General features: G+C 49.5%; 1 protein-coding gene across 4 annotated transcripts in view; it reads left to right on the top strand.

The window, feature by feature from the left end:
• TMEM87B (transmembrane protein 87B) overlaps nt 1–14,191 on the top strand; it is an 83,035-nt gene that overhangs the window by 26,759 nt on the left and 42,085 nt on the right. For all 4 annotated transcript variants that reach the window (XR_011646058.1, XR_011646059.1, XM_058278070.1 and 1 more), the window contains exons 5-8: nt 251–304; nt 4,641–4,731; nt 6,433–6,494; nt 6,721–6,904. Coding sequence is in view for 2 of the 4 variants with exons in the window: in XM_058278070.1 (XP_058134053.1) it covers nt 251–304; nt 4,641–4,731; nt 6,433–6,494; nt 6,721–6,904 (391 nt within the window). In the remaining 2 variants the exon portion in view is untranslated. The remainder of the gene's footprint in view (nt 1–250; nt 305–4,640; nt 4,732–6,432; nt 6,495–6,720; nt 6,905–14,191) is intronic.

The following is a 14,191-nucleotide window of genomic DNA, read 5'->3' as shown; positions in this document are numbered from 1 at the left end:
TAAACACACCCAGCGCGAGACCGCGGTAGGTGGTGCCTCGGCGACGCTGTCCTCAGCGCCCAGCGCCCCTCAGGCCTCCCGTCAGTCCTAAGGCAGTCGTTCTCAAAAAGCAGGGTTCTGTTTCACCTGTTTGGGATCCCATGAATTTTGTTCTCATACACTCGGCTTTCAATCTTTATTTTTTAACATTGTTTTTCTTTATTGTTAAAGAAATGCAGCAGTATAAAATGCAATTATTTTACTCTTCCAGGATAAAGAACTAATATCAAATATCAGAAATGTTTCAAACCAGGAAGCATCAATGGTAAGTCATTTTATCTGTCTTCAAATCAAATAAATATACCTACATGGTAGTAGGATGGAAAAAAATCTGATGGCTTGCAACTTGGAGGGTAATAAAATAGGGCTATTAGAAGTGGGAAGGAAAAAGAGAGCGTCTGTGTGAATTTTGTGTGTGTTTATTTCTGTCTTTGTTTAAAAATTCCTCTTTAAAGTTGTCATGTAAGTGTACCTTCTGTGCAGACTTTCTTTTCCTTAAACAGTAAAAATTCCACTTCAAATGCCCCAGAAAGCAGAGCCACGGGGTGGTATTGTCATTCTGGGCTCAGAGCAAAAGTAGGAGCAGGGAGACGGCGCTGGGGAGGGGGAGCCAGAGACTGAGCACGAGGTCAGGACGCCAGGGCTGGTGTGTGGGCCTGCGGGCAGGGCAGCGGCTCAGGGTCGGCTCCATGGTGGTGTCCTGGAGCAGGTGCTGATGGCAGGCCTGGGTGGGCCTTGGTGGGGGTGCTGTGGCGGGCGTCATGCAGCCTGCGGTGGTCTTGGAGTGGGTGCTGTGGCGGGCACCACGGAGCCTGGGGTGGTCTTGGAGTGGGTGCTGTGGCGGGCGTCATGCAGCCTGCGGTGGTCTTGGAGTGGGTGCTGTGGCGGGCGTCATGCAGCCTGGGGTGGTCTTGGAGTGGGTGCTGTGGCGGGCACCACGGAGCCTGGGGTGGTCTTGGAGTGGGTGCTGTGGCGGGCGTCATGCAGCCTGGGTGGCCTTGGAGTGGGTGCTGTGGCGGGCACCACGGAGCCTGGGGTGGTCTTGGAGTGGGTGCTGTGGCGGGCGTCATGCAGCCTGGGTGGCCTTGAAGTGGGTGCTGTGGCGGGCACCACGGAGCCTGGGGTGGTCTTGGAGTGGGTGCTGTGGCGGGCGTCATGCAGCCTGGGTGGCCTTGGAGTGGGTGCTGTGGCGGGCACCACGGAGCCTGGGGTGGTCTTGGAGTGGGTGCTGTGGCGGGCGTCATGCAGCCTGGGTGGCCTTGGAGTGGGTGCTGTGGCGGGCACCACGGAGCCTGGGGTGGTCTTGGAGTGGGTGCTGTGGCGGGCGTCATGCAGCCTGGGTGGTCTTGGAGTGGGTGCTGTGGCGGGCGTCATGCAGCCTGGGGTGGTCTTGGAGTGGGTGCTGTGGCGGGCGTCATACAGCCTGGGGTGGTCTTGGAGTGGGTGCTGTGGCGGGCGTCATGCAGCCTGGGTGGCCTTGGAGTGGGTGCTGTGGCGGGCACCACGGAGCCTGGGGTGGTCTTGGAGTGGGTGCTGTGGCGGGCGTCATGCAGCCTGGGTGGTCTTGGAGTGGGTGCTGTGGCGGGCGTCATGCAGCCTGGGGTGGTCTTGGAGTGGGTGCTGTGGCGGGCGTCATACAGCCTGGGGTGGTCTTGGAGTGGGTGCTGTGGCGGGCGTCATGCAGCCTGGGTGGTCTTGGAGGGGTGCTGTGGTGGGCGTCATGCAGCCTGGGTGGTCTTGGAGTGGGTGCTGTGGCGGGCGTCATGCAGCCTGGGTGGTCTTGGAGTGGGTGCTGTGGCGGGTGTCATGCAGCCTGGGGTGGTCTTGGAGTGGGTGCTGTGGCGGGCGTCATGCAGCCTGGGGTGGTCTTGGAGTGGGTGCTGTGGCGGGCGTCATGCAGCCTGGGTGGTCTTGGAGTGGGTGCTGTGGCGGGCGTCATGCAGCCTGGGGTGGTCTTGGAGTGGGTGCTGTGGCGGGCGTCATGCAGCCTGGGGTGGTCTGGGAGTGGGTGCTGTGGCGGGCGTCATGCAGCCTGCGGTGGTCTTGGAGTGGGTGCTGTGGCGGGCGTCATGCAGCCTGGGGTGGTCTTGGAGTGGGTGCTGTGGCGGGCACCACGGAGCCTGGGGTGGTCTTGGAGTGGGTGCTGTGGCGGGCGTCATGCAGCCTGGGTGGCCTTGGAGTGGGTGCTGTGGCGGGCACCACGGAGCCTGGGGTGGTCTTGGAGTGGGTGCTGTGGCGGGCGTCATGCAGCCTGGGTGGCCTTGAAGTGGGTGCTGTGGCGGGCACCACGGAGCCTGGGGTGGTCTTGGAGTGGGTGCTGTGGCGGGCGTCATGCAGCCTGGGTGGCCTTGGAGTGGGTGCTGTGGCGGGCACCACGGAGCCTGGGGTGGTCTTGGAGTGGGTGCTGTGGCGGGCGTCATGCAGCCTGGGTGGCCTTGGAGTGGGTGCTGTGGCGGGCACCACGGAGCCTGGGGTGGTCTTGGAGTGGGTGCTGTGGCGGGCGTCATGCAGCCTGGGTGGTCTTGGAGTGGGTGCTGTGGCGGGCGTCATGCAGCCTGGGGTGGTCTTGGAGTGGGTGCTGTGGCGGGCGTCATACAGCCTGGGGTGGTCTTGGAGTGGGTGCTGTGGCGGGCGTCATGCAGCCTGGGTGGCCTTGGAGTGGGTGCTGTGGCGGGCACCACGGAGCCTGGGGTGGTCTTGGAGTGGGTGCTGTGGCGGGCGTCATGCAGCCTGGGTGGTCTTGGAGTGGGTGCTGTGGCGGGCGTCATGCAGCCTGGGGTGGTCTTGGAGTGGGTGCTGTGGCGGGCGTCATACAGCCTGGGGTGGTCTTGGAGTGGGTGCTGTGGCGGGCGTCATGCAGCCTGGGTGGTCTTGGAGGGGTGCTGTGGTGGGCGTCATGCAGCCTGGGTGGTCTTGGAGTGGGTGCTGTGGCGGGCGTCATGCAGCCTGGGTGGTCTTGGAGTGGGTGCTGTGGCGGGTGTCATGCAGCCTGGGGTGGTCTTGGAGTGGGTGCTGTGGCGGGCGTCATGCAGCCTGGGGTGGTCTTGGAGTGGGTGCTGTGGCGGGCGTCATGCAGCCTGGGTGGTCTTGGAGTGGGTGCTGTGGCGGGCGTCATGCAGCCTGGGGTGGTCTTGGAGTGGGTGCTATGGCGGGCGTCATGCAGCCTGGGGTGGTCTTGGTGGGGGTGCTGTGGCGGGCGTCATGCAGCCTGGGGTGGTCTTGGAGTGGGTGCTGTGGCGGGCGTCATGCAGCCTGGGTGGTCTTGGAGTGGGTGCTGTGGCGGGCGTCATGCAGCCTGGGGTGGTCTTGGAGTGGGTGCTGTGGCGGGCACCACGGAGCCTGGGGTGGTCTTGGAGTGGGTGCTGTGGCGGGCGTCATGCAGCCTGGGGTGGTCTTGGAGTGGGTGCTGTGGCGGGCACCACGGAGCCTGGGGTGGTCTTGGTGGGGGTGCTGTGGCGGGCGTCATGCAGCCTGGGGCGGTCTTGGAGTGGGTGCTGTGGCGGGCGTCATGCAGCCTGGGTGGGCCTTGGTGGGGGTGCTGTGGCGGGCGTCATGCAGCCTGGGGTGGTCTTGGAGTGGGTGCTGTGGCGGGCGTCATGCAGCCTGGGTGGTCTTGGAGTGGGTGCTGTGGCGGGCGTCATGCAGCCTGGGTGGTCTTGGAGGGGTGCTGTGGCGGGCGTCATGCAGCCTGGGGTGGTCTGGGAGTGGGTGCTGTGGCGGGCGTCATGCAGCCTGGGGTGGTCTGGGAGTGGGTGCTGTGGCGGGCGTCATGCAGCCTGGGGTGGTCTTGGAGTGGGTGCTGTGGCGGGCGTCATGCAGCCTGGGTGGTCTTGGAGTGGGTGCTGTGGCGGGCGTCATGCAGCCTGGGGTGGCCTTGGAGGGGTGCTGTGGCGGGCGTCATGCAGCCTGGGTGGTCTTGGAGTGGGTGCTGTGGCGGGCGTCATGCAGCCTGGGTGGTCTTGGAGGGGTGCTGATGTTGGGTGGCACGCAGCCTGTGGGGCTGGGCAGACTGCAGCCCTGGGACTCCTTCCAGGTGCAGAAGTGGAAAGGAAGGTCCGGGACGAGGCCTGTGGGGCGTCTTGGTCTAGCTCTTCCGGGCCGTGGAGGCCTCGGCCTCACCATGGACAGTTTCGCTCCCCACTGGAGCCGCTGGCAAGAAGGTTCCAGAAGAGCTTTGGGTTGTTGAGCCCGAGCACCCAGTCTGAGCCATTCTGCAGTGTTATCTGCCTTCCTCCTCTCCTAATTCAGGGTTAAAAGCACACAGTTGATAAAACCTGGGTGCTTGATTACATCGAGATGGAAGAACAAGAAGGGTGATGTGAGAAAAGGTCTCTGAAAGGTGACATTACGTGAAGCATAGAATGGCGGCATTAGGGAGACTCGTGCAGATGTAAAAGCTAACAGAACATGCAAGAGGGGGACACCGTTTCCCTTCTCCACCCTTCTCTCCTGCCACTGTCCTCTCCTTTCTGCTCGTTTTTAAAAAGTACCAACGCAATCCAATTTTAAAACTCTTTTTAAAATGCGGTGAAAAATTGTTTAGCTATGTATTATGCGGTGATTTAGAAAATAACGTTAAGATTTTTTTTTTCGTGTTTCAGGATGTTGTAGCCAGAACACAAAGGGATGGGTTTCATATCTTTATTGTCTCTATTAAAACAGACAAGACAGAGGCAAGCTGGAATTTGAATGGTATGTTGAACTGCACGCGTGCTTATTATCTGCATTTGCTGTGTTGTGCATTGTTAGTCAGCCGAAGGGATGCTGATGCAAAGCACCAGAACTCTGCTGGCTTTTATAAAGGGTGTTTATTTGGGGTAGAAGCTGACTAGTCACCAGGCTCTAGAGAGTCCAGCTCAAGGCTGCTTTCTCACCTAAGTCTGTTGCCACGTGTTGAGCAAGATGGGGGCGACCTCCGCCTAGCCTCTCTGCGGGCTATCGGGCAGTGGCTCTTCTCTCCCCAGGGTTTGAGCTGCTGAGCGTTCTCCTTTCTGTTACATGGCAGGACTGGAGTGGCCAATTTCTTTCCTCTTCTGTGTCTTCCTTGAGTAAATGTCTGTTTATATCGGCCACCAAGGAGGAGGGGACTCAGCCTGAGTCATGCCTTACTGATGTTGAATCAAAACCCTACTGTTAGCGGGTGATTTAATCAAGAGTGCCATCTGGATCTAATGCATTCGAAGGTGTCACACTCAGAGTGACAGACCAGTTTGCAAACAAACTCTCTCTTTTGGGAATTCATAAATAATCTCAAACTGCCACATCTGTTTTTGTTATTGGCCTGAATCTGCATTCTCTCTTAAAAGCATATCACTCAAAAATGAATTTCTATTAATCACACTCTTATTCAGGGCACATAAAACTTGGCTTATTTTAACTCCAATTTCTTTTTTTAAAAACTTAATTGAAAATTTTATTTTGTCAATTTAAGGTAAATTTTTAAAATTTCAAACTTCGTAGGGGATGTACAATTTTCTGTCTATTCAGACTTTAAATTGGCTTGAATTGAAGCAGCATCTTAACTGCATTTGAAGTAGATTCTGCTCTATCTTGGAAATGGCCATTGGGGGCATAAGAGCTCTGTCCTTGGTAGTGGTCCCCAGGCTTCTCCGCTGCCTGGCCACAGGGACTTGCCGTGGCCTCGTGCACTGCCGTCTTCAGGGGAAGGCCGGCGTCCCGCCCCTCACGCGGCTGCGCTTCTCCAGAGAGGGTGTCTGCTGGGCGGACAGCAGCTGGCAGATCCGTCCCCCAACCTGGGATCTGCAGACGCTCTGACTCGCCTGTGGAGGCAGCCGTGACGCTGGCGTGGCCTCTGCAGCCTGGCATGGCCGGTGGGCGGCGGAAAACCACGAGGCCAAGCAGTGTGCCCTGAGGCCTCTGACGGGTGTCCTCCAGGAGGTGCTCCTGCGGTGGGAGCTGGTGGGGAGACCCTGCCAGGTGGAGGGGGGCGCCACAGGGGCATCGTGCCACCTTCCCGGGCGCCGGGCCATTTGCTTTGCTCCAGCAGGCAGTTTGGCACCCCTGCCGCGTCCTGAGTGCCTCTACGCCAGGTGCTCTGGGCATGCGTGCTGTCTCTTACGGGTTCTCGCGCTTGGGCATTCACCCCAAGTTCGGCCACGATGGCAAAGCCCTCAGCGAGGCCAGAGCATCAGCAGGGCCCACCAAAGGCCTGCGGGGCGGCCAGTGCTGCCCGTGCCCTGCCTAGGCTGAGCCTGAGGCGCGCAGACAGCCCATGATTCCACAGCACCTTGGCGTGCTCCGTGGAAACCTGCCTTCGGGAGTGGGGCTTGAGCTCCGAGCTCCTGGAGCAGGAGCTTGTGCTTAAACCCTTCCGAAGGCCACCTGCTAACCACCTCTCCCCTTCTCCCTCCGGCCCTCCGTTCCCGTCACCAGTTTCTCTTTCCATGATGGGGCCTCGTGGGTTCATCTCAGCATCAGACTGGCCTCTGATGATTGTGAGTAGCACCCCCACCTTCCTGTTTAAAACGACTTTGTATCCTGACGGGCAGGGTCATAACGTTCAGGATGCCAGCAGTGGTAATCCCTCGCACTGTGCTGTGATATGCCCTTTATTCTTGGTTCCAGAGTGCCTGGAAAAGGAGGGATTGGATACTTAAATGTGGAAACACCAACTTTTGAACCATCAAGGGATGAGTTGACTGACTGCCTCTCTTCCTACAGTTTTACATGGTGATGTGTATCGTTTATATATTATACGGCCTCCTCTGGCTAACGTGGTCTGCCTGTTACTGGAAGGATATATTACGAATCCAGTTCTGGATTGCAGCTGTCATTTTCTTGGGAATGCTTGAAAAGGCAGTTTTTTATGCTGAATACCAGAACATCAACAGCACTGGACTGTCAAGTAAGTGGCAGCTGACTTCATAAATGCAGTGGGACCCAAGAGGCTCCTGGGCTCTGGGCAGGCGTGCGGGGAACCCTTGGTACCGTGGTGGGCAAAGCGGAGGGGAGCCGCGGGGCTGTCAGCAGGGCCTGGATCCGGACCGAGTGTTCTCTTCCTGCTGACAGTTCCTCACCTTCCTCCTGAAGGAAGACAGTTTCCTTCTCCTAAGGCTCAGCTACTAGGGACTGGATTAAAACAGCACAAGGTTCTTGACAGGGGACTTGAGGTCCTGCCAAGCCTTTTAGTATATTTCTCCATTTCCATCCTCTGCTTGCTTCTCCTTCAAAAAGAAAGGAAAGGAAATTTAGCCACAGAGAGTACAATCTGTGGTTCGGTTGTGGATGCTCTGAGCAGCCTTCTTGCATCCTCTCAGCCTCTTCTTTTTTTCTTTCTTGGAGGGGAAGTGGGTTTCCAGAACAGTCGTGCATAAAATACAGGATTCCCACCCCACCCCCAACACCTTGCATTGGCCATTTGTTATAATTGACAAAAGCACATTTTTATAATTGCACTGTTAACTAATGTACATGGTTTAACTTGGGTCACTATTTTTATAGTGCAGTTCCATGGATTTTTTTTTTTAAAGAGAATTTTTTTTTTAGATTTATTTATTTTTTATTTATTTGTCTCCCCTTCCTCCAGTCCTTCCCCCCGCCCAGTTGTCTGTTCTCTGTGTCCATTTGCTGTGTGTTCTTCTGTGGCCGCTTCTATCTTTATCAGCGGCACTGGGAATCTGTCTCTTTTTGTTGCGTCATCTTGCTGTGTCAGCTCTCTGTGGGTATGGCTCCATTCCTGGGCAAGCTGCACTTTCTTTCGCGCTGGGCGGCTCTCCTTACAGGGCGCATTCTTTCCGCGTGGGGCTCCCCTACATGGGGACACCCCTGCGTGGCAGGGCACTCCTTGCGCACATCAGCACTGCACATGGGCCAGCTCCACACGGGTCAAGGAGGCCCAGGGTTTGAACCGTGGACCTCCCATGTGGTAGGCGGACCCTATCCATTGGGCCAAGTCCGCTTCCCTCCATGGATTTAAAAAAAAATTTTTATTCTGTTACCATTTATACAATCTAATATTTCTCCTTTTAATCACACTCAGACATCCATTTCAGTGCTTCTCTTGTGTTCACAGGGTGGTGTCGCCGTCCCCACCACCATCACCAAGCCATTCCCTCCTTCCAGATAGGAGCCCTGCACCCTGAACCCTAACTCCCCAACCCCATCCCCACCCCATCCCCTGGGAACCCAAATTCTAGGTTCTGCTCTGTGAATTTGCTTATTCTAATCATTCCAAATCCGTGAGATCATACAATATTTGTCCTTTTGTGTCTGGCCTAATTTACCCCGCTTGATATCATCAACGTTCATCCATGTTGCACGTGTATCAGAACTTCATTCCTTTTAAAGGCCAAATAAAATCCCATTGTATGTATATACCGGTTTTGTTTATTCATTGGTTGATGAACTTTTGGGGTGCTTCCATCTTTTGGCAATTGTGAATAATGCTGCTATCAACATTAGCATGTAAATATCTACTCAAGTCCCTGCTTTTCAGTTCTTCTGGGCATAGACCTAGTAGTGGGATTGCTGGGCTATGTGGCACTTCTATACTTTGCTTTCTGAGGAAACAGTAAGCTGTTTTCACAGTGGCTGCACCATTTTACATGGCTACCAGCAGTGAACAAGTGTTCCTATTTCTCCACATCCTCTCTAACACTCACTTTGTTTTTTTAAATGGTGTGAATCTCATTGTGGTTTTTTTGTGTTTGTTTGTTTGTTTCAACAGATACCTGAATTTTTTAATTTGACAGGTTTTGGAGCACATAGTTTTGTTGTGTGCAAAGAGTTCCTTAACATCATACCCCATCAACAAGCAGACGTGACCTTATCATGCATTATGTAGCCCTAACTGAGCAGCCTCTTTCTCTTTTTTTTTTTTTCCAAATTCTACTCAATTTATTCATTTTTTAAAAAATATTACATTCAAAAAATATGAGGTCCCCATTCACCCCCACCGCCCCCACCCCACCACTCCCCCCACAGTAACACTCTCCCCCATCATCATGACACGTCCATTGCATCTGGTGAGTACATCTCTGGGCATCGCTGCACCCCATGGCCTGTAGTCCACACCATAGCCCACACTCTCCCACGTTCCATCCAGTGGGCCATGGGAGGACATACAATGTCCAGCAATTGTTCCTGGAGCACCACCCAGGACAACTCCAAGTCCCGAAAATGCCTCCACATCTCATCTCTTCCTCCCATTCCCCGCACCCAGCAGCCACCATGGCCACTTTTTTCATTGTGGTTTTGATTTCCATTTCCTTCCCTGATGGCTAAGGATGTTGAGCATCTTTCCATGTGCTTTCTGGCCATTTATATTAATATGTTTTCTTTGGAGAGATGTCTATTTTAAGTCTTTTGCCTACTTTTTAACGAGGTTGTTTGCTTTTTGTTGATAAGTTGAAGGATTTCTTTATATATTCTGGATATTAATCCTTTAGCAGATACGTGGTTTACAAATATTTTCTCCCATTGTGTAGGTTGTCATTTTACTTTCATGATAAAGTCCTTTGAGGCACAGAAGTTTTAAATTTTGATGAGGTCCCATTTGTCTGTTTTTCCTTTTGTTGCTTGCGTTTTGGGTGTAACACAAGGTCCTGAAGGTGCTTCCCTGTGTTTTCTTCTAGGGCTTTGATAGTTTTGGCTCTTATATTTAGGGCTTTCATCCATTTTGAGGTGATTTTTGTATAAGGTGTGAGGTAGGGCTCCTCCTTTTTATTGCAAGTGGACATCCAGTTTTCCCAGCACCATTTGTTGAAGAGACTATTCTTTCCCAATTGAGTGGTATTTGCCCCCTTTTCAAAAATCAGTTGAACATAAACGTGAGGGTTGACTTCTGAGCTCTCAATTCAATTCCATTTGTCGATATGTCTGTCCTTGTGCCTGTACCACGCTGTTTTATGACTGTTATTTTTTTTTGAGGTACCGGGGCCGGGGATTGAACTTGGGACCTCTTCTGTGGGAAGCTGGTGCTCAACCACTGAGCCACATTGGCTCCCCTGAGTTGGTTTTTTTGTTGTTCCCACTTGCTGTGTTTGTTTGTCTTCCTAGTTTCTTTAAGAGGCATCAGGAACCGAACCCTGGACCTCCAATGTGGGAGGGAGGTGCCACCTCCATTTCCTGCTTTGTTGTGTCTCTCATTGTGTTTTTCTTCTTGTGTCTCTACTGCATCATCTTGTTGCATCAGCTTGCCATGCCTGCGCATTACATCAGTTCACTGTCTTGCTTGTTCTCTTTAGGAGGTACTGGGAAACTCTGCTTCCTGCTTTGTTGTGTTTCTCATTATGTTTTTCTTCTTGTGTCTCTTATTGTGTCAGCTTACTGCACCTGCATGTCATGCCAGCTCGCTGTCTTCTCTAGAAGGCACTGGGAACTGAACCAGGAACCTCCCATGTGATAGGTGGGAGCTCAGTTGCTTAAGGCACATCCACTTCCCAGCATCCTTGTCTTGTTCCTGTTCCTAGAGGGAAAGTTTTCAGCCTTTCACCATATAATAGGATGTTAGCTATGGGCTTTTCATATATGCGCTTTATCACGTTGAGGAAGTGTACTTTTATTACTAGTGTTCTAAATGTTTTTATCAAGAAGTGGTGCTGGATTTCGTCAAATGCCTTTTCTGCATCTGCTGAGATGATCTCTGGGTTTTTTCTTCGTTGTGTTAATGTGGTGTATTACATTTACTGTTTTTCTTACCTTGAACCAACGTTACATACCTGGCACATATCCCACTTGATCATGGTGTATAATTCTTTTAATATGATGTTGTATTTGGTTTGCTAGTATTTTGTTGAGGATTTTCGCATCTATATTCATGAGGGATACTGGCTGTAGTGTTCTGGGATTTTTTGTTTTTTTTCCTTGTTATATCTTTTTCTGGCTTTGGAATGAGGGTGCTGTTGGCCTCATAGAATGGTTATAGGCCACTCCCTCTTCTTCAACTTTTTGGAAAAGTTTCAGCAGAATCAGTTAAGTCTCCTTGCAGAGTTTGGTAAAAGTCCCCTGTGAAGCCTTTCGGTCTGACTTCTCTTTGTTGGAAGGTTTTTGATGACTACTTCAGTCTCTTTACTAGATGTTCTTTCCATTACTGACAGTGGTAATTGCTTTGTTGAGATGTTCCATTCTTGAATCAAAGTAGATAGTTTGTGTGTTTCTAAGAATTTGACCGTTTCACCTAGGTTATCTCATTTTTTGGGGTACAGTTCATTGTATCCTTTTATAGTCCTTTTTATTTCAGCAGGGTAGATAGTATTATCCCCCTTTTCATTTCTGATTTTTGTTATTTGTATCCTCTCTTTTTTTCTTTGTCACTGTAGCTCAAAGTTTGTTAATTTCACTGATCTCAAAGAACTAACTTTTGGTTTTGTTGAGTCTCTTGTTTTTTTGGTTCTCTATGTCATTTATCTCTGCTTTAGTCTTTATTTCCTTTCTGCTTGCTTTGGGTTTAGTTTGCTCTTCTTTTTCTAGTTTTCCCAGTTTTGAGGTTAGGTCTCTGATTTCACGTCTCGCTCTCTCTCTTTTTTTTTTTTAAGATTTATTTATTTATTTATTTATTTCTCTCCCCTTCCCCCCACCCACCTAGTTGTCTATTCTCTGTGTCTGTTCACTGTGTCTTCTATGTCCGCTTCTGTTGTTGTCAGCGGCATGGGAATCTGTGTTTCTTTTTGCATCATCTTGCTGCTCCGTGTGTGTGGCACTATTCCTGGGCAGACTGCACCTTCCTTCACTCTGGGCGGCTCTCCTTATGGGGCGCACTCCTTGTGCACAGGGCTCCCCTACGCGGGGGACACCCCTGCGTGGCAGGGCACTCCTTGCGCACATCAGCACTGCGCATGGACCAGCTCCACATGGGTCAAGGAGGCCCAGGGTTTGAACCACAGACCTCCCATGTGGTAGACGGATGCCCTAACACTGGGCCAAGTCCGCTGCCCTCTCTCTTTTTTTTTAAATTAAAAAAAAAGATTTATTTATTTCTCCCTCCCCCCCCCCCCCATTGTTTTTTGCACTCACTGTCTGTTCTCTGTGTCTGCTTATTGTGTGCTTGTCTTCTTTCCAGGAGGCACTGGGAAGTGAATCCAGGACCTCCCATGTGAGAGGGTGGTACCCAATGGCTTGAGCCACCTCCACTACTCCCCCTTTTTTAAAATGTAAGCATTTAGAGCTATAAATTTTCCTCTTAACACTGCCTTTGCTGCATCCTGTAAGTTTGGTATGTTGCATTTTCATTTTCATTTTCATTTGCTTAAAAATATTTCCTAACTTCCCTTTTGATTTCTTGTTTAACCCATTGGTTGTTTAAGAGCATGTTGTTTAATTTCCACATTTGTGAATTTTCTGTCTCTCCCTTTTACTGATTTCCATTTTCATATGGTTGTGGTCAGAGAATATACATTGTATAAATTCAGTATTTATTAATTTATCGAGATTTATTTTGTGACCCAACATGTGATCTATTCTGAAGAGTGGTCCATGTGCACTTGAGAAGAATGTGCAATCTTTTTTGTTGGGTCAAGCATTCTCTGTATGTCTTTTAGGTCTAGTTGGTTAGAGTTATCATTCAAGTCATATATTTTCTTATTGATCTTTTGACTAGATGTTCTATGCATTATTGAAAGTGGCATATTAAAGTCTTCTACTATGAATGTAGAATAGTCAGTTTCTCCCTTCTAATGTTTTAGTATTTGCTTCATGTATTTTGGGGCTCTTCTGTTAAGTGCATATATATTTATAATTGTTACGTCTTGTTGAATTGGCCCCTTTATCAGTATATAATGACTGTCTTTGTCCCTCAATACTGTTTTTGACTTAGAGCCTATGTTCTCTGATGTTAGTGTAACTACACCAGCTCTCTTTTGGTTACTATTTGCATAGTATATTTTTTTCCATTCTTTCACTTTCAACCTACTTGTATCTTTGAATTTAAGGTCTTTTACAAACAGCATATAGTTGGGTCAAGCTTTTTTATCTATTCTGCCAATCTCTGCCTTTTGTCTGTAGAGTTTAATCCATTTACATTTAAAGTTACTACTAATAATCTAGGATTTTTTCAGCCATTTTGCTATTTAGCCTTTGTATGTTTATACATTTTATGTTTCAATTCTCCTGTTAATTCCTACTTTTATATTTCTTTTATTTTTTGTTTTATACCATATTGCATGCCTTTTCTTTTCTATCTGGGTATATTTTTCATCTCTTTTTCCTTGTGGTTACCATGGGGTTAAAATTTAACATCCTAAATAAATAACAATCATACTGAGTTTTATACCAACTTAACTTCAATAACACCCACATATATTTTTCCTATACCCCTCTCTACCCCACCTTTTTTTTTTTGTACTTACCACTTATGTCTTTGTGCTTCGTGTATCCAGAACCATAGATTTATTATTGTATTTCATGCATTTGCATTTTACCACCTGTAGGAAATAAAAAATGGAGTTACAGACCAAAAAAATAAACCACAATAATACTGGCATTTATAGTTACCTAAATGTTTATCTTTATTTCTTTATGCCCCTTTGGACTAATGTATATTGTCCTTTGCTTTCAGTCTGAAGAAATCCATTTAGCATTGCTTGTAGGGCAGGACTAGTGATGATAATTTCCCTCAACTTGTTTATATGGGAATATCTTAATCTGTTCCTCATTTTTGAAAGACAGTCTCAACTGATATAAAATTCTTTTTGGCATTTGTTTTCTCTCAGCACTTTAAGTATTTCAACCTACTGCTCCCTTGCCTACATGGTTTTTGATGAGAATTCAGCACTCAATGGGGACTCCCTTGTATATAACATGTTACTTTTCTCTTGCAGTTTTTAGAATTCTGTCCTTGACTCTTTGATAGTGATATCAATATATAATGTGGTGTATGTTTCATTTTTATCCTGTTTGGCCTTCTCTGGACTTCTTAGATGTGCATGTTCATGTCTTTTGCTAAGTTTGGGAGGTTCTCATTATTCCTTTGAATATTCCTTCTGCCTCTTTTTCTCTCTCTTCTCCTCCTGGGATGCCTTTAATGTGTTTATTGGTATGCTTAATGGTGTCTCAGAGGTCTTAGGCTATTTTTACTTTTTATAATTCTTCTTTCTGCTCCTCATCCTGACTCAGTTAAATTGTCTTCGAGTTCACTTATTCTTTCTTCTACCAACTCCAATCTGCCTTTTTTTTTTTTTTTTTTTTTTTTAATCCC

This window comes from Dasypus novemcinctus, chromosome 17, assembly GCF_030445035.2.
Source record: "Dasypus novemcinctus isolate mDasNov1 chromosome 17, mDasNov1.1.hap2, whole genome shotgun sequence".
In the NCBI taxonomy this organism is placed as follows: Eukaryota; Metazoa; Chordata; class Mammalia; order Cingulata; family Dasypodidae; genus Dasypus; species Dasypus novemcinctus.
Note: the sequence above shows the minus strand (reverse complement) of the source record. Positions and strands in the feature narration are given on the sequence as shown.